The sequence below is a fragment of the Poromitra crassiceps genome (genome assembly GCF_964638095.1).
Source record: "Poromitra crassiceps genome assembly, chromosome: 6".
In the NCBI taxonomy this organism is placed as follows: Eukaryota; Metazoa; Chordata; class Actinopteri; order Beryciformes; family Melamphaidae; genus Poromitra; species Poromitra crassiceps.
In genome coordinates this window covers 577,102-595,792 of record NC_139627.1, presented here as the reverse complement: position 1 = coordinate 595,792, position 18,691 = coordinate 577,102, and the positions used below count along the sequence as shown (strand labels likewise).

General features: G+C 45.0%; 1 protein-coding gene across 2 annotated transcripts in view; it reads right to left on the bottom strand.

Moving 5' to 3' along the window:
• mtor (mechanistic target of rapamycin kinase) overlaps window positions 1-18,691 on the bottom strand; it is a 172,494-nt gene that overhangs the window by 124,121 nt on the left and 29,682 nt on the right. For both annotated transcript variants that reach the window (XM_083638895.1, XM_083638896.1), the window contains exons 18-20: window positions 16,544-16,673; window positions 5,043-5,293; window positions 4,413-4,499 (exon numbers count right to left, since the gene is read on the bottom strand). In XM_083638895.1, coding sequence (XP_083495021.1) covers window positions 4,413-4,499; window positions 5,043-5,293; window positions 16,544-16,673 — 468 coding nt within the window. The remainder of the gene's footprint in view (window positions 1-4,412; window positions 4,500-5,042; window positions 5,294-16,543; window positions 16,674-18,691) is intronic.

The following is an 18,691-nucleotide window of genomic DNA, read 5'->3' as shown; positions in this document are numbered from 1 at the left end:
ATCCTGTAGTGTGGGGTAGGCATTAGCCACTGTGTCTATTAGAGACAATAGGAACTGGGCCCGGGGTTAAAGTTGTCCAAAGTATCGATTGTATCCATACAAAAAAATTGAAACTGATACAATAGTCAATTGCAACAGTATCAATACCAGCAGTAGTAGTTTCTCTTAATGAAAACTGTCTATTTTGCTGCAACTCGACAGTGCTGCTTTTTTTACTCAAGAGTTCCACTTTCTACTTCCTGGAAAAGAACTGGTCCATTGGAGTGAATGGAGATGTCGGAACTCTTCTATTATACGGCTCTGGAGCAGGGGTAAGCTGCTGTGTTCTAATCCACCTTATTTTTGAATGCCCCACTGTAAAAAAGAATCGTGGGTACAAGGTCCGGTTTAGCGTGACTCATTGCCGCGACCCGAATTATAAACCGGAAGCTGGAGTCCGTTATAAAAGTTATAAATATAGTCAAGTCAAGTCAAGTCAAGTTTATTTATATAGCCCTAATTCACAAGCATGTCTCAGAGGGCTTCACAGAAAGTATGTCTAGCTGATTCTAGCTAACACACAATAACAAGAATATACAGAATAAAGATAACATTTGAACATTTGAAGAAAACAGGAGAGTGGAGGAGGGAGGGAGAGGGAGGAGGGAGGAGAGGGGGGGGGTGGGGAGAAAATAGGAAATGTGGGGAGGTGGGAGGGCGCAGGGGAAGGAGAGCAGTGGGAATGTGAGAGAGGGGAGAGGACAGAGAGGAGGAGAGAACAGAGAAGGAGAGGTGGAAGGGTACAGGGGAGGTAGAGTAGAGGTAGGGTCTAGGGTGGAGGGAGGGAGGGAGGGGAGGGGGGAGGTGGGGAGAAAATAGGAAATGTGGAGGAGGAGAGAACAGGGGAGGAGAGATGAGGGTGCAGGGGAGGGAGAACCAGGGTAGGGATAGGGTCTAGGGTTGAGGGAGGGGAGGGAGTAGGATACGGGCCCGGATTAGGGCGAGGGTGGGGAGAAATGGGAAATGTGGAGGAGGAGAGAACAGAGAAAGGAGAGGGTGCAGGGGAGGGAGAGCAGGGGGAATGTGAGAGGGAGGAGAGGGCAGAGAGGAGGAGAGAACAGAGAAGGAGAGGTGGGGGGGCGCAGGGGAAGGAGAGCAGTGGGAATGTGAGGGTACAGGGGAGGTAGAGTAGAGGTAGGGTCTAGGGTGGAGGGAGGGAGTAGGATACGGGCCCGGATTAGGGCGAGGGTGGGGAGAAAATGGGAAATGTGAAGGAGGAAAGAACAGAGAAGGAGAGGTGGGAGGGTGCAGGGGAAGGAGAGCAGGGGGAATGTGAGAGAGGGGGGAGGACAGAGAGTAGAGGTGCAGGGGAAGGAGAGCAGGGGAAGAAGAGCAGGGGGAATGTGAGAGAGGGGGGAGGACAGAGAGTAGAGGTAGGGTCTAGGGTGGAGGGAGGGAGTAGGATACGGGCCCGGATTAGGGCGAGGGTGGGGGGAAAATGGGAAATGTGGAGGAGGAGAGGACAGAGAAGGAGAGGTGGGAGGGTGCAGGGGGAGGAGAGCAGGGGGAATGTGAGAGAGGGGGGAGGACAGAGAGGCAGAGAAGGAGGGGTGGGAGGGTGCAGGGGAAGGAGAGCAGGGGGAATGTGAGAGAAGGGAGAGCAGGAAGTGGCAGGGATTCAGGAGAATAGGGGAGAAGAGGAGGAAGAGGAAGGAGCAGAGGGGGGGAGAATGAGGAGAGAGCAGGAGAAGGGAGGGGGGGCGGTGGGATGTGGGGGAGGAAAGAGCATGGAAAGAGAGGAGAACAAGAAGGGGGAAGAAGGGAAGAAGCGGGGAAAGGGGGAAAGAGAGGGGGGGGGGAGAAGATCAGACAACTGACTACTCTAAGCATTAACCAGAGCTAACTGGGACATAGTATCTAGCTAATCTACAGCCTAATCTGGCCTATCCTACCCTGCTCTAGTCTGATTTTAGCCTGAACACTAACAGGTCAGCCTTAGGCTGTAGCTAATCTATCGCCTACCTAAGCTGTTCTAAACCAACCGGCAGCCCTCGACCAGTGATGAAGAGCACCGATGCCCCCCGACCCGGCCCCCGCCCACATATGGCGTGGGAGGGAAGGCCAGGCCGGGACACAGCGGCACCCCCTCACCCCCAGTGAACGCAAGAAAACCTTTCCACCATATGGATCGCCGCATGGATTGCCCCAGTGACTTGGCTGAGGAGGAACCTTGTGAGGTCGTTGTGCTAGGGGCCAATTGCTGCGGCCCAGGCGGACCCAGCCCCCACGCGACCCGCCCCCCCAGCCCCCAGCCACCAGCATAGTGACTGAGAGCGTGAGAGCAGGCCACGCGGGGGACGGGCCCACCCACCAGGCCACAGCAGCGGACCCCCGTCTGGGGACTCCCCTCCGAGACAGGCCGAGAGATGCCGGGCTAAACCATGCACAGAGTTTCCGATAATGAAACTCTGTGAATGGTTTAATATGGAAATAAAATGTACAAGAGAACAGAAAATTGAAAATGTAAAAAGAGTCCAACAGAAGGGATATAAAAATGTAATTTTTAAATTATCCTAAGATCAGGGAAGGGAGTTGAAAATCTAAAAAGTAGAGTCCAAAAAGAAATAGAAAATGCAGTCTTTAAGTGTTCGTAGGTTTAGAGAATACTAGTTAATTAACTAGGTGACAAAAAGGGTAACAAGATTGGGAGTTCCATGAGGATGATCTGAGGAATCCATGAGTCCGCGTTGGTGACATGGATTAAGAGGAGGGGAGGGGAGGATAGGAGTCGGAGGTGATGATTAAGAGGAGGGGAGGATAGGAGTTGGAGGTGATGATGAGGCGGCGGGGGGGGGGCTGGGGGGGGGTCACGTTATAAACAACTAACCAACGCTGGAGGTCTGTATGGAAACTCGAAATGTGTGTTACTCGAAATGGTTAGAAGTTAAATCAATTTGGTGGCGTTTTACTGCCATGTAACATAGCTAGCTAGCCGCTAACATTAGCCACAGTTAGTAGCCGACTACCCACAATGCATTACGTTATCCCAGCACCCGAACGCAGAGCAGAATGGCTCTGCTGTAAAAGGGTAAAATCCTCTAGACGTGTTTTTTGTCGGGGGCTGGGGATTATCTAAATTGGTTACACCGGAAATAGAACCCATAGTTAACGTAAGGCAAAATGGCCGCCAAAAATAAGGTGGATAGGCTGATGACTAGAGCAGGGGTAAGCTGCTGTGTTCTGATAGGCTGGTGACTAGAGCAGGGGTAAGCTGCTGTGTTCTGATAGGCTGGTGACTAGAGCAGGGGTAAGCTGCTGTGTACAGTAAGTGCAAAGTTCTGAACGGGCCTGGATTATGGAGAAGCATGCGTCTGTCCGTCCATCTGTCTAGTATCGTGACAACACTAGTCGGGGGTGGCGGGTTTGAAGTCACGCAATCTACCAATGGGCTTCAGCTGTGAGATCTGGCCGAGGTGTTTTAGTCGGTGACCAGGGGTCCCCCGAGCAGCCCCCAACTTCCTGCTTCACTTGCCTGTGGCCGCTGAGTGCAGAGCAGAGTGAGAGTACATCCTGAATGGCTATTCCAGCCCCCTCATCTGGACGCGGGAGCCAGGCTGGAGTGAAGATGAATGGATCCTTTGTTTCGCTCTCGCCATTTATTAACTCAGAGGGACTGGAGGTGCGATGGCCCAGGTCTCTCAATTTCGTCTCCGCGGGGGGAGGAGCTGCCGCGGCCGACAGTTTCGAGATGTTACCGAGATTCCAATAAAGGGCGGAAACTTGATATGTTGTGCCTTGCTATATGATTATGTGCTGCTAGACAAGCGTGTTTGCGCAAGGGGAGGGGGCTTTGGCTTTAGCAGCCATCATCTCACATGGTGTGGTCAAGTCATGAGTCATCAACAGTTTTTGCTTCAGAGTGGATTGGATAGATGGAGAAATGGCAACGTGCATCGGAGCGGTTACTTGAAATCATGCATTTCAGGCCTGTGTGGGAAACAACTGTAATTCTACTCTTGTGGACTATAGACAAAATGAGAGAGGGAGAAGACTATTAGCCCACTGTAAATAACATTATTTCCCCATAACCCTCGTCTCTTTTTATCTTGCTCTTTAAGGGCGCCACACATGTTGTGCGCTGGTGTGTGACACGGGGCCGAACTTCATGCAGGGGCCCTGAACACATTACCCCTAATGAGGAGAGCGGAGAGAACGCGACTGAGAGCAATTAAGAGTTTGCAGCTGTTTGCCCGACTCACAGGAAAATAAGAGAGGAGAGGTTGTGTGATGATGTGTGACTCACAGGAAAATGAGAGAGGAGGGGCTGTGTGATGGGGGAGGGGCTGTGTGATGGGGAGGGGCTGTGTGATGGGGAGGGGCTGTGTGATGGGGGAGGGGCTGTGTGAGGGGGGAGGGGGGTGACCTTTACTCACTCTGATGAGGGTGAAGATGTCGTCCATGTAGGGCCGGATGTGGATCTTCACAAAGCACACCACCATTCCCATCTGCTGGAAGAGGAACTGGAGGACAACAAGAAAATGCTCTGTCATGCTCCCCTGGCTAATGTAAAACATAGCAGGCTGTCATAATACAAATTAACTCATGATTTCTGCTTATTTACTCAAAATGAAGAGTGAGCAAATTATACCCCCTTTACTAAATACCACAATATCAATATTGCGACAATATACAGTACCGCAGGGATGACAAATTTTTGTAGGCTTACCCACAAATCCCTGCACTTCCTGTTGAATCGTAGGTGAAGAAGGCAATGGGATTTTTGGATGGGAATTTCGGTTAAATGCATGAAATAAGGTCTGTGGTTAACAAAAGTTTATTTAAACAGCGAAGTTTGTGTTCAGCAAGATCATCTTCACAATTGAGGACCACATTTATGACTTTTGAAGCCTAAATGTGTTTTTTTCTAAACGCGATTTTCAGAAAACGCTTAGAAAGACAACACTTATGCCAGATCACGATATTACGATATCCAAAATCTAAGATGATATCTAGTCTCATATCACGATATTGATAGAATATCGATATATTGCCTGACCACCTACCTCTCGGATGCTGGCGTCGCAGACCCGGATGACATTGAGGAATGTGGGCATGACCTGGGGCAGGAACTGCACACACTTGAGGCCAAGGGACTTGAAGATGAAGGTGACGGCCTGGACCACCATGGTGTGGTGGTTGGAGAGCGAGGGGTCTCTCAGGATGCGCATCAGCGTGACGATGGCCACGGCTGGGTAGAACTCATCCAGGGGCAGGTTGCCCATGTTCACCAGCATCTCACTGGTGCTGTAGTCCGCTGGAAGACCAAGAAGGGGAAATGGTCACTTTCATTGAAGGGGACCTATTACGCTAATTTCCAGTTATCTATTTTATTGTTTGGGACTCCACTAGAGTATAGTGATGCACGATATTTATCAGACAAATATGGCCATTTTGTGCTATTATTTATTATTCCGATAATTACATTTTAGCTGATAAATAGACCCTGATAATACGGCGTGAACTTGGCTTTGTTATATTGTTATATGTTGTCACATGCTCGTGACATCATAGGCACTGCGCCTGCAGTTAGGGCAAAGCATGCCAGTGTGGCTGTTTTTCACAGTTTCAGATGATAACAAAACAACGCTATTGCAATTTGCAATCCATATCCTGCAAGGTTTCCGAGGGGAGGGGAAAAGTCTGAGCTGTTGTTATATTAAACCAAACCTAGGGAGAGGCAGCGGATTTGTTTAGCGTTAACGCTAGCTGTTGTGGCTAACGTTAGCTAGCTGGCCGTGGCGTAGTCGCAGGCAGCAGTGGGCTGCTGTTGTTGCACTCCCCGGACAGCAAGCGGGACCGCTTGTTGTGACCAACCATCTCCTCATTCAAAGCACTTCATAATACCAGAGCTGGCATAAACTATATAGAAAACCTCATGTTTTACACAAATTGAAACGTCCAGGCTTTGTGTCTTTAACTCCAAAAGCAACCCGTTAACCGGAAGCTAACATAGCTAGCTGCTAGAGCCGTGATCTGTTTGGAGACAAATAAGGAAAACGCGTACATTTACATAAAAAAACACCAGTCAACATCACAGTGTCCTTCTCTTTAATCTGGTTGCAGCATTTTTCAGTAAAAAGTGAAATGACACATATGATGGCTTATAGTGGGACTTTCCATGACTGCCCCATTCACTTCAATAGAACTGGCCCCAATGCAAACTTCAATCGGACAATCCATTTAGTTGCCAGTAACATGACCATAAGAGTCTGAATTACTATGCCTTTTGTCATTGTATTTTATCTGCAGACTAAGCAGCTATAGGCTTTCGGTTCTATAAATGCCTTTATTTTTTTTTGTATTTACTATTGTGATACACTTTACTAAAATAATCATATATCAGAAGTGTTCTTTGTTTTGTGTTCACAATAGGGATGTCAGTTACATTTGGTTAGGTCAGAGCTATGGAATATTATATCATCCATCTTTGCTCACTACATCTGCACTTTTTTTCTTTACGTTTTTTTTGGTGTGGATAAAATAAAACTTTTTTTATGTGAAATAATTATCGGTTATCGTATCGGTTATCAGCAAGGAGAAGCAGATATTTATCCGTTATCATATCGGCTGAAAAAAAATCCATATCTTGCATCCCTACTAGAGTAACTTTGCACGTGATGGTTCACAGTAAAAAAAAAAACTTATTCATCTTGTCCTTTCAACTCTCGTAAACTCGTTCAGAGTCAAAAACCCATGAAGTTTTGCTAATGGGGATAACTTTCATGTACGTTTACCTCATTATTTGAAACGTTGGCCACATTCAATATGAACATCCAACATTGGAACAGTATACTGTGGCTCCCATCCCAGAAAGAAATGGTCAGTGCCCCTGCTGGTTTATTATGTACCATTAAAGGGGACCTATCATGCTTTTTCATATACAGTATTGTGTTATATATATAGTGTTATATAGCGTTATCCACCCCCCCTCCACACACACACACACACACACACACACACACAAGTATATATCTTATTATAAAAGGGAGCAAGTGGGCAATGTTCTGTTTACATTTTTGTCCCACTGATGTCATAGCATTGTGACATCACCAGTGTTGGGAGTAACTCATTACAAAAGTAACATATTCAGTAATATGATACCAGTTACTTTGTCAAGTAACTCAAGTTACAAATTGAGTTACATTTTATTAAATCAAAGCACATGCATGTATTTAAAAAAGATACAATCATTTCCTAATCAAACTGTGTGATTTTATGCAAATAACCACTACAGATGACAATAACAAAAGAAAAGAATAACATTTAGAATTTTGGATTGTTTACACTGACTTCAAGGCGGTTGACATTATTTTTCGGGATGGTTCCGAGGCGGCGATGTCATTCTGCTGCTGCTGTTGTTTTGGTGAAAGTAATGCAAAAGTAGTATAATAAGTAACGAGTTACTCTACACAGAAAGTAATATTGTAAAGTAACTTATTACTTTCAAATGAAAGTAACTAGTAATATGTAGTATATTAGATTTTGAAAATAACTTGCCCAACACTGGACATCAGACATGTAAACTTAAGGGGAATATAAAAAGGAGTTTAAACTTGCAATAAAGATTTATCTCGTGTCACAAAATAAATCTTTACTGCAAGTTTGAACGGTGTGCGGGACTCCCTTTTTACATTTGATGTAACACTTTGTCCTTGTCTGACGCACCTGCCCGAGAAAGAGATGTGCGGAGCTCTCCTTCTATAAACTTAAGGGAAAGAACATTTTGTGAGCAACACACACCCGCGCACGCACGCCAATAGGGCAGGTGAGGCCACGCAGCAGCTGAGCTGCAGGCGAGGCCGCGCAGCAGCTGAGCTGTGCATGCGAGCTCTAGGGCCAGCACAGCGAGCTGCAAGGGCGGGCCAGCCCACGCAGCGGCAGAGCCTAGGCATCGAGCACTCGTAGTGCACGAGATGCCTAGCTAGTATACTGTATATACTGTATATATACTATGAACTAGTAAATAGTAACTATTTCCTTGGTCCCTCTAAGTCAGAGGAACAGCTTGTCTATGAACTATTATTTACATACCGTACATTATGTCTGCCCTCTGCTAAACTGCAGCAGTTGACGATTGCAGTTTGCACTTGACACATTTTGTCTTGTTCACATCCTGACATCGACTGGCAACACAAACGCAGCACTCTGCTTCTCCCTTAATGAGTTTGATGAGGTGAAGCAAGTTTCAGTCAGACGCGTGCCTAACCCTAACCCTAACCCTAACCCTAACCCTAACCCAGCCAGAGCAAGATCAAATAGATAAGATCAAATAAGAGAATTGAGGAATATATTAGAGAGAGGGAGATGCATTTAGCCAACTATAATGAATCATTTCAGAATCTTTTTGGAAAGACACAATGGATACCCTCCACTCTCTCACAGTACAGTGAGGTGCACGGTTATACAGTATAATGTCACATATTACAGCACATGTACAAAGCAAAAGGATCCATATTTGGTACAGATGTTATTGTGAACGTTGTGATAATGCTACATTATGTGAAAGGGACAGTCTGTCCAACTATCACTGTACTGGCACTGATTTTTACAAGCAAGCTGAGAAGACAGACGTCTGGTATTCAGCTTTTCATTGGCTTGGTGTGGGAGTACAGTTTCACTCTGCTGTTGTCTTCTCCCTGCCTTCCGTCTCCCGGCTCTACACATCATGGATCGGCACAGAGGCTGTGGGCTAAAGCCCAAGTTATACTTTGCGGATCCGACCGCGCATCCGCCACGGTCCGCGTGACGTGAATTTCGTCAGCAGAGGGCGTACACGCGCCGCAGGCTCTGTACGGAGAACCACATCCCTCCAATGTGGAGCGAGATCCTGAGCGTGAGCTGGGGTTTTGTGTTCCCGCTCCTCCTTCAGTATTGTTTCTCATTGGTTCCTTTTATCAGTGGTTTCGGGAAAGAGGCGATGATGTCATCTAAATGCGATCATGTGCAATGCTCCGTGTCTTTGAAAAGAATTGAGGATTTCTCTGGGTTGGAACATTGTTATAAACATTTAAGATCATGTAAGTAGACAACAAAACAAGTGTATGACATAGGTCTACTAATTGTTTGATAATTATGGTTAGGGTTAGTATAATGTAATTATCTTACAGAAGTTTACATATTGCATCTGGCTAGGTCAGCTTTTACTCTCCAGCAGGGTGGGAATTACACGGAGGCCATCAGGCCATGGCCTGCGTTGCCCCTCCCTCTGGCCGTGATGAACCTGAGATCCCTAAGGCCTCCTTGACAGCAGTGCCCTGCTACCAGCCTGCTACTGTCAGTTGCTTTAAAAGCATCAGTGGTCTCAGTTTAATGTAACCTGCTCTATTCAAAGGATGTGTCATTGGTTCATTTTAATACACATTTCAGAAAAATCCCTCTTCACAATGTCAATAGAGCAATGGCCTTTGTGCCCTGGCATGTGGCCTTGTGCCCTAAAGAAACATTGCGACGCTGAAGGCCAGATGGCCTTGCACCTAAAATGAGGAAATTCCCACCCTGCTCTCCAGGCCTTCACCCTGCTCTCCAGGCCTTCACCCAGTCTCTAGATTGATGATGACATGATGATAGATGGTCATTGGTCACACATCTGCATAGTCTCAAAAAGAGGCATCAGTTTGCCTGCGTGAGGCAGCAGTACAGCAGCAGTACAGCAGCAGTACAGTACAGCAGCAGTACAGTACAGCAGCAGTACTGTCCTATCCACCTTATTTTTGGCGGCCATTTTTGCCTGATCTGCTGATGGGTGCTTCTTCCGGTGTGATCCTCCCAGCCTTGTTGCTGACAGCTTGACACCCGTCTGGGCGAACGGAGCAAATCACTAATCAGGTCCAGCTTGGCAAAAATCTCGTCGATAAATATCCCTTTAAGAGCGCAGTGCATTCATGGGTAATCGCCTGCTGTGGCCCATATTAACCATTTCGAGTAACAGTTTCCATACGGATCACCGGCGTTAGTTTGTTGTTTATAACGTGGCTATATTCATAACGTTTTCTATCTCGGATACGTTATTTCGAATCGCACATAGGTTACGCCAAACCCCACATAGGTTACGCCTCGAATCCCACATAAGTTACGCTAAAACGCACATACTTTACGCCTCGAATCCCACATAGGTTACGCTAAAACCACCACCGCAAAGCGTGTGGGTTTCAGGACGAAACAGACTCGAGCCACTAACATCATCTTAAGAGCACAATATTCCTGGAATGCAAGTTTAACTAAACAGTTACATGTCCTCTGCATTCTACATAAAATTAAGATATTACGGGTTGTTTTATTTTGTATGTTACATACTTATTGACCAAGTTATGTTCAATTCAGCCAGGGTATAAGAGACTGAGTGTAGGCAGCCATCTTTTCAAATCAAGTAGAATACATTAGGAAATGGCAAGCTGCAGCAATAGTCACGTTAAACCGGACCTTGTACCCACAATTATTTTTTACAGTGGGGCATTCAAAAATAAGGTGGATACTGCTAACAAATAAGAACCAGCATAAATCACATCATCTACCAAGGAGGAACACGTATCTCGTCATGGTTCCTCATGTGCGAATGAGTGTCAACTTTCGGGTCGTGACCTCTCTGGGTTTGGGGCGGGTCGTGACCTCTCTGGGTTTGGGGCGGGTCATGACCTCTCTGGGTTTGGGGCGGGTCGTGACCTCTCTGGGTTTGGGGCGGGTCATGACCTCTCTGGGTTTGGGGCGGGTCGTGACCTCTCTGGGTTTGGGGCGGGTTGTGACCTCTCTGGGTTTGGGAACGCGTGGTGTTTGAAGTCAGGTGAGGAGCTGGACCGAGCTGGACCGAGCCGGCAACGTCGCTCACACAACAAGAGGATGCAAAGCAGCTGCTAAAGATGCAGAGCGCTCCAGACACTGAGCCTGACTGTGACCACATCTGCCCACAGAGCTAGAGAGAGATATACAGCCTCTCATTCTGCCCACAGAGAGATATACAGCCTCCACTTAGCTAGGAAAAAACTGCTAAAACTATTATGAGACGGACAGACCTGCATTTACAGCCATATTTAAGACTTTCAAGACCTTTTTTTTTACATCACCTGGAATTGAATTTAATGCCAATTTATAATCCAAAATAAAGAAACCTGGGGAAACCAGTATATTAGTGGTTGAATACAGCTAATGACAGTTGTTAAACTATAATTAAGCAATATATCACGAGAGCAAGTGTGTTGTGGTGAATATATCCCGCTGATAAACTGTTATCCCACGAGGCCGCAGGCCTCGTGGGATAACAGTTTATCAGCGGGATATATTCCACAACACACGCTGCTCGAGTGCTATATTGCTTTTATAAAACGGTTTCCAAGTATGATAATATAATAATAATAATAATACTATAAGTCCGACTCCGACTGGCATGTCATTCTGATAGAGTCAGTTGAAACACTACTGTAAGGCGGGACCGCAAGAACATGCGGGTGATTTGATTGGATCGTTCTGGAGACTGAAGTTGACATTGGCCAATCCTGGCGCTTGCTGAGTAGCTGAGATTTTTCTGGAAACCCCGACAGGCAGCTCGAGCCGCAGCGCTGCATTCTCAGCGCTTGTTGAGAAGCTGAATGCTCTCTGCAAAGCTGACACCAACTAACGTTACGGGGTTAAATGCGGAGTTAAATGCGGGGTTAACAGCCTTTCTTTTGCAAAGAAGACATTAGCCCGCATCTATTCTTGTACAAAACATCATTTTCTGCGAAGTATTATTAAAGTTATAAGCGAAGATCGATTCACAAGGATCTGACAGCTGTCTCCGCCATTTTTTTTTCTACGTTGTCATTTGAGGTAAGCCTTATTATTACTCTCTTAGTAAGAGAGTTGCCATGGCAACCAATAACCCATGGCCATGGGTTATTGAACTCGGTTACTGGAATTATACAATGGCTGTGAACCAATCAGATTGCTTGATTTGAGAGAGCCGTTTTATAAATGGGCAGTATACAGTAAGTAAAATAAAACAACACCAGGGAATTAATTTTCAAGTGACATTAAAACAGACATAATACGCAAACATGTTTTTGCATATTGCACTACAATCAGTAGTAAACTTGCAGTGCAACAAAATCTGTCATTGCATGGTGAAAACTATCGCGTTAACGAGCATGAAAGGAGCGGTCGTGAGGTCACAGTGACCTTGACCTTTGACCACTAAAATCTAATCAGTTCATCCTTCAGTCCAAATCGACATTTGAGCCAAATTGGAAGAAATTCCGTCAAGGCGTTCCTGAGATATCACGTTAATGAGCTTGGAAATGGGGTTTGCGACGTCAGTGACCTTGTACTTTTACCACCAAAATCGAATCAGTTCATCGAGTCCAAGTGGACGTTTGAGGCAAATTTGATTCAATTCTGTCAAGGCGTTCCTGAGATATCGCATTACCGAGCATGAAACGAGCATTCGTGAGGTCACAGTGACCTTGACCTTTCACCACTAAAATCGAATAAGTTCATCCTTGAGTCTAAGTCGACGTTTGAGCCTAATTGGAAGAAATTCCGTCAAGGCGCTCCTGAGATATCGCGTTAATGCGCTTAGAAATGGGGTTTGTGATTTGACCTTGTACTTTGACCTTTGACCACCAAAATCTAATCAGTTCATCTTTGAGTCCAAGTCTACGTTTGAGCCAAATTGGAAGAAATTCCATCATTCCGTTTTAAGGATCTTCTTCTTCTTCGAATGGCTTTCCGGCAGACTGGATGCCTTGCGGCACATTGCTGCCTCTCACAGAATATTACACAAATTCCAGACTCAGGGGTCCACCTCCTCCTCAATGTTCCTCCGAGAGATCCCTAGTACTTTAAATTGTGTTATTTATTTTAAATCCCCCCCTTCCCCCCGGTCTTTTTAAGGATCTTCTTCTTCTTCGAATGGCTTTCCAGCAGACTGGATGGCTTGCGGCACATTGCTGCCTCTCACAGAATATTACACAAATTCCAGACTTGGTGGTCCGCCCCCTCCTCAATGCTCCTCCCTCCGGCCGCCTCGCTCTCCTCTTCGACCGCCGTGTTCCTGGACCTCTCGGCCCTCGTGCCAGCACACCAACCTCCCTCGCTGCTCGACGGCTCCCACTTCAAATCCTGCTCGACGGTCTTCCCTCATGAGCCTCTTAAGGGTCTGTAATACCCAGTCTCAGGACTAAAGAAAACACCATTTCAGTGTTTTTTTTCAAATGGTGATATGGGGTCAAAGTCAGCGCAGCAGGAGGATGAAAGGAATACCTGGTGTGAGCTGGGAGATGAGAGTATTTTGAAATGAAGATATCTTTCCATGCAGACACTGCCAGGGTATGAATCTGCCTGCGGGCTCTGGGACCCAGTTCATACTTTGCCCTCATCATTTGAGACTACAAATATGTCTCCATCGCTGTATACAGGCTGATAGAGTATTAGGGCAGTGGTGGCCTAAAAGGTTAGAGAAGCGAGCTTATGACCGGAAGGTCGTCAGTTCAATACCTGGCACCAGCAGGAGAAATCTGGGTGGGGAAAGTGAAAAATGACCTCATTACCTCCACTGTGGTGCCCTTGAGCAAGCCCCTTAACCCCAACAGCTCCAGTGGAGCTGATCAGTGGCCAGCAGATCAGACTGTGGTTACACTGGTCAGCCTCCAGGTGTGAATGTGTGTGTGAAGAGAGCATTGCTCTCAGTGACTCGCATCCTAAGGATCTTCCAGTTAATAAATATGGATCAATACTCATATCTCCTCTGCAGAAGCTACTAATGTAAGTCATACACAATCTAAAGCAGATGCTTGAAGAGCTATAAGTCTTAAGTACAGTAGGTCTCCATAAATCAAAAAGCTCCACTCCAAAAGATCTCAAACCACTTGTGGCAATAGCATTTCCCTCTGAGCTGGCAGAGCCTGATCTGGATAAGCTCTGGTTGGGTGCAGATCAGACAGAAGCCAGCCATCAGATCCTGAAAGACGGAGGCTCCCACAGATCGTAAACCCACGGCCACGTTCGCTGTTGACTTTTCTAATGCGGGGGCAAGCGAAGCTCACTCCCATTTCTATTTTGCCTTGAATGCGTAGACGTATTACTTTGCCCTGCTCCATTTCTAATAAGCTGGAGATTTATGAAAGGTAATACAGCTTAACCATAAAGGATAATAAGCGTTTTTGGGCAGACACGAATGACTTGGTTCATGTGAGCCAGATTTGGCACTTCAGATAATTGAAGATGAAAATAGTTTCTCCCTAGAGTCATGGTATTCTGAGTGTGCGAGGCTGAACACATGCGTTTTATTTTATACTTTTCTTTTTTCCACGGCCGTGACTCGTGACTGGCTGAGAGGCTTCTGTGTGTGTGCAGTGTCTGAGCATGTGTCTGAGCATGTGTGACTGCACGTTAAAGACTGTGAACATCGGCACAATTACGGTAGTATATTTCTTTTAGATTGCACAATTATCGTACAATTCAGTGGAAACGGAAAACGTTTGATTTCATTAAGAACAGCTGCTGTATGAAGGCTCTCCTCTGCTGTGGCCTTACATCAGCCATTAAACACGACTGAGTCCAGCACAAGCAAAGCAGAAAGTGAACTGAATAGGCTGCTTTGGAGAAATGGAAGAAGATTCAAACCCAACTAGGGACGCAAATCTGAATCAATTTCCTTAAGTGATTAATTGGTCATGTTAATAATCAATCGATTAAGCGCACAAGGTGCAGACAAAATGAGCTCATACCCATGACTGTAAATAACAAGATTCTGGAGACGTGGCATCAAAAAGGGATCTAGTGTTAAGATGTTAAGAAGACTGTTACGAAAAAGGACTTCTCAAGTCCTTTGAACAATTGAAGAGGAAATATGACCTTTCTGGCGAGAGCTTCTTCTGCTATCTGCAGTTAAGATCTTTCCTCAGAATCAATCTGGGCCCTGGAATGGCTTTATCTGTACTTCATGATGTGGAAAGAATGCTTCATGTGGGAAATGTATATATATATATATATATATATATATATATATATATATATATATATATATATATATATATATATATATATATATATATATATTTTTTTTTACAATATATGAACAAAAACAAACAAGCTCAGACAGGAAAGGAAAATAAACAAAAACATACATATAATATCAACAGTTATTATTATAATGTGGTGCTACCATCCATATAAAGGGGCATATGTATTTGTAAGAGATGTTGCGCATGGGGTCCCATGCAAGGTGCCCAACAGGAACCAGCCGGGCAAGTCACCCACCTCGTCGAGGTAGGCTAGAAAAACGGGTCCCAAATAGTTAGAAACGTTTTAACTGAGTTGGTTCTCAGAGATGAGCCTCTCCATCCTTATAACAGAGATCATGTCCGTCAACACAGTTTGAAAGAAGGTGAAGAGGGGGACGTTTTTTGGCAACAGTTGTCCCCGTGTCAGAGACTATTGCACAGCTGTGGGGAAGCCCAGAGAGGTCTCTGAGCAGCCGAAGATACACATGTATTTCTCAAATGGAGCCAAATCGAGGTTTGCACAAATCTAGAGCGAGATGGGAATCAAATCTGAACATAATTGATGAACAGCTCTGGTCAGATTTATGCAGAGACACTACGTTAGCTACTATTAATGACAGACTGGTTCACTATAATTACCTCCACCAACTGTACATGACCCCACAGAAACTTCATGAAGCCAAACCTGAACTGTCAGAAATGTGCTTCAGATGTGAATTAGAGGTGGGTTTGTTCCTGCACTGTACCTGGGTGAGGCCCTTTTGGTATGACCTCTGTGACAGCTTGACCAAGGTCACAAGATTTAACCTGATTTTGGAGCTTTGTTTAGCACCCTTCCTGACAAGCTAGCATGACATGGTATCAATGGATGCCTTAGGTGAGGGATACTCAACTTGCTTTGCCCGGGGGCCACTTTCGTGAAATGATAGGAGGCCAGGGGCCAGTTAATAAACAAACAATATACATTTTTCTGTAGCGGATTGTAGGTTTTTGGGGTGTCAGCAGGAGTTTAGTCTGACAATGTTGTGCACACCGGATAGTTAGTTAGGTTAAGTTAGTTAGGATAAGTACATACATAAGTGCCTGGGTAGCGAGCAGACGGCAGTATTTGACAATTTAGCAGCTAAATTATATCCATATTCCAGACTGAAATGCTATAACAGAAGTGGAGTTTTGGCCAGAATGACAGGAACATTTGGACACTTATTCAGCGGGTATCTTGCATGTTGCGTTCAGGTGCACTGTAAAAAAAAACTGTGCAATTCCATCGCGGGCCACACAGGGGGCGCCCACGGGCCGCATGTGGCCCGTGGGCTGCAAGTTGAGTATCACTGCCTTAGGTCTTCTAGTTTCATATGATACCAGAAACTTCACTTTAAAAAACTGAGCCCGCTACAGGGAAAGACGTCCACAATTAAAGTCTGCGCAATAAGTGCATAAACCATCCTAAAAATGTGAGTAAATGCTATGTAGTTATTAAGCAGTGCATTTAGCCCCACTACAGCCCTGGTCCCACACAGAGAGAGGCTTACCAGAGTCCTGGCTGGACTTTGACTCGGAGAGGCTGACAGCGGAGGCGTCTCGTGATTGGTCGATCATGCCGATGTTCACCTTGTGCTTGTAGGGGTCCAGAGCTCCCAGCAGGCCTAGCACACGGATAGCCTGGTGGAGAGACACACACACACACACACACACACACACACACACCACTATTCATATCACAGTTTCCTCTTTTCGTTCAGCACTGGCAAACTCCACTGCAGCTGAAATGTGCCCTCCGCTCCGCTAGTATAAAAATCAAGTCTCATTGGCCCTGATGGACACATGAATATGGTTTAGCATTAATCCTAATATCATAGTATAAGTGTTTAAGAGACAGTTGGCTATTTATGAAGTACTTTCACGTGCTTTTCCAAGGAGAAAAACAGACAAAGGAGAAAAACGGGACAAACAGATCAAATCAGCAGGAAAAGCAATGAAAGTGAGGCAAGAAGTATAAAATCCAGGCAAAAAGCATAAAAGTAAGCTACCAAAGAGTGGTCAAAAGCAATAAATAAAATATTATAAGACATAAGTTTATAAAAATGAGATTTTAGAAATGACTTAAACGATGATATAGATTTTGCAGCCAAAGCTGCACCAATCGCATCTGGTTTTTAGTCTAGGATTTGGAAACCAAAAGAAAGAGCTTGGTTTTGATCTAGACATTTAGAACAGCCAATATGGAGCTCTTCTTTATAGACCAGTGTTTTTCAGACCAAGGACCACTTAACCAATAAAAGAAAACTCGGGGACCACCTAACTCCCAAAACATCCCCAAAAACAATAGGCCTACTACTTCAACTGTAAATTACAAATTACAGGCTAATTAAATGACAAATAGAATTAAGGCTGTACAATTAATCACATTTTTGGCTTCCCACAATTATGAAAACAAGATAAACGATATATATATATATATATATATATATATATATATATATATATATATATATATATATATATAATATATATATAATTTATTTTAGTTAGTCCATTGACTTTTTTTTTACATTTATTTTTCCTTTTCAGTTCAAAGAAAGTTTTTTCAAGTTCAATAAATGCACAATGTAGCTAAAGTCAAATAGGCTATCTGTTGCCATCTTAAATTATATTCAGTTTTTGTGTTCAAATAAGTGTTAACTGGCTCTGTATTCTGACAGCAATCACTGAAATAGTGTGTTTGGTCAGTAACTTGGAACTCCCAACCCCCACTGTAGGCCTACTCTGTCTCTCTCCTGTAGCACTGCATGCAGAGAAATACATATAGTCCTTAACTCATTCACTGCCAACAACGTATGAACACGTTTTCAGAATCCAGCTGTTCCCTGCCAACAACGTGTTTACACGTTTTTGGCATCGATTTTTTTTTTTTGACGGTGGGTTGTGCATCTAAGCCTTTTACATCTCTTATATAATTATTGGAGCCACCGAACGTTTACAACCCATTCCACCGACCCACTAAGTGGCAACAGTGCTCTCCTTGCTAGAGGAAGGAAAGCATTTTTTTAACTTGTCAAGCCATTCTCAGCCCAGCCATTCTCCTTTTCGCGCTGATTGCTGGCGATGCGGGATTGCAAATTTACATAATAGATTCAGCCGATCTACTATGATCGGGTGATAGATTACAGGTGGACGAACACACTTTGAAACACGCAGCATAAATATGACCAGAATCGCAAAAGCTTCTCTCAACCAAAACTCCAAACGAGTGAGTCCATCCCGACTTCCTCAAACAGCGGCTGTGCAGACAGGCACAGGAGAGCAGCAAAGCACTGACTGGTGACAAGCTTGTCCGCCCACGGAGGGCGGAGTTGAAGCAACTCGAGAGGGAGGGAGAGAGAGAGAGAGAGAGAGAGAGAGAGAGAGAGAGGGAGGGAGAGCGAGAGGGAGGGAGAGAGAGAGAGAGAGCGAGAGGGGGAGGGAGAGAGAGAGAGAGAGAGCCAAAAATGAATGGTTAAAGTGACAGTTCCATCCAATTTCACAAAAAGCCGTTTATCTCTGAATATTCTTTTTCACGCTAAAACCATGCTGTATTCAACTGCTAATGCTTACATAACTACTAACTCTACAAACTAACTCTTTTAGACAGAGAAAGTACACATTCTATTAGTACTTTTGAGATATTGTATGTTCACAAA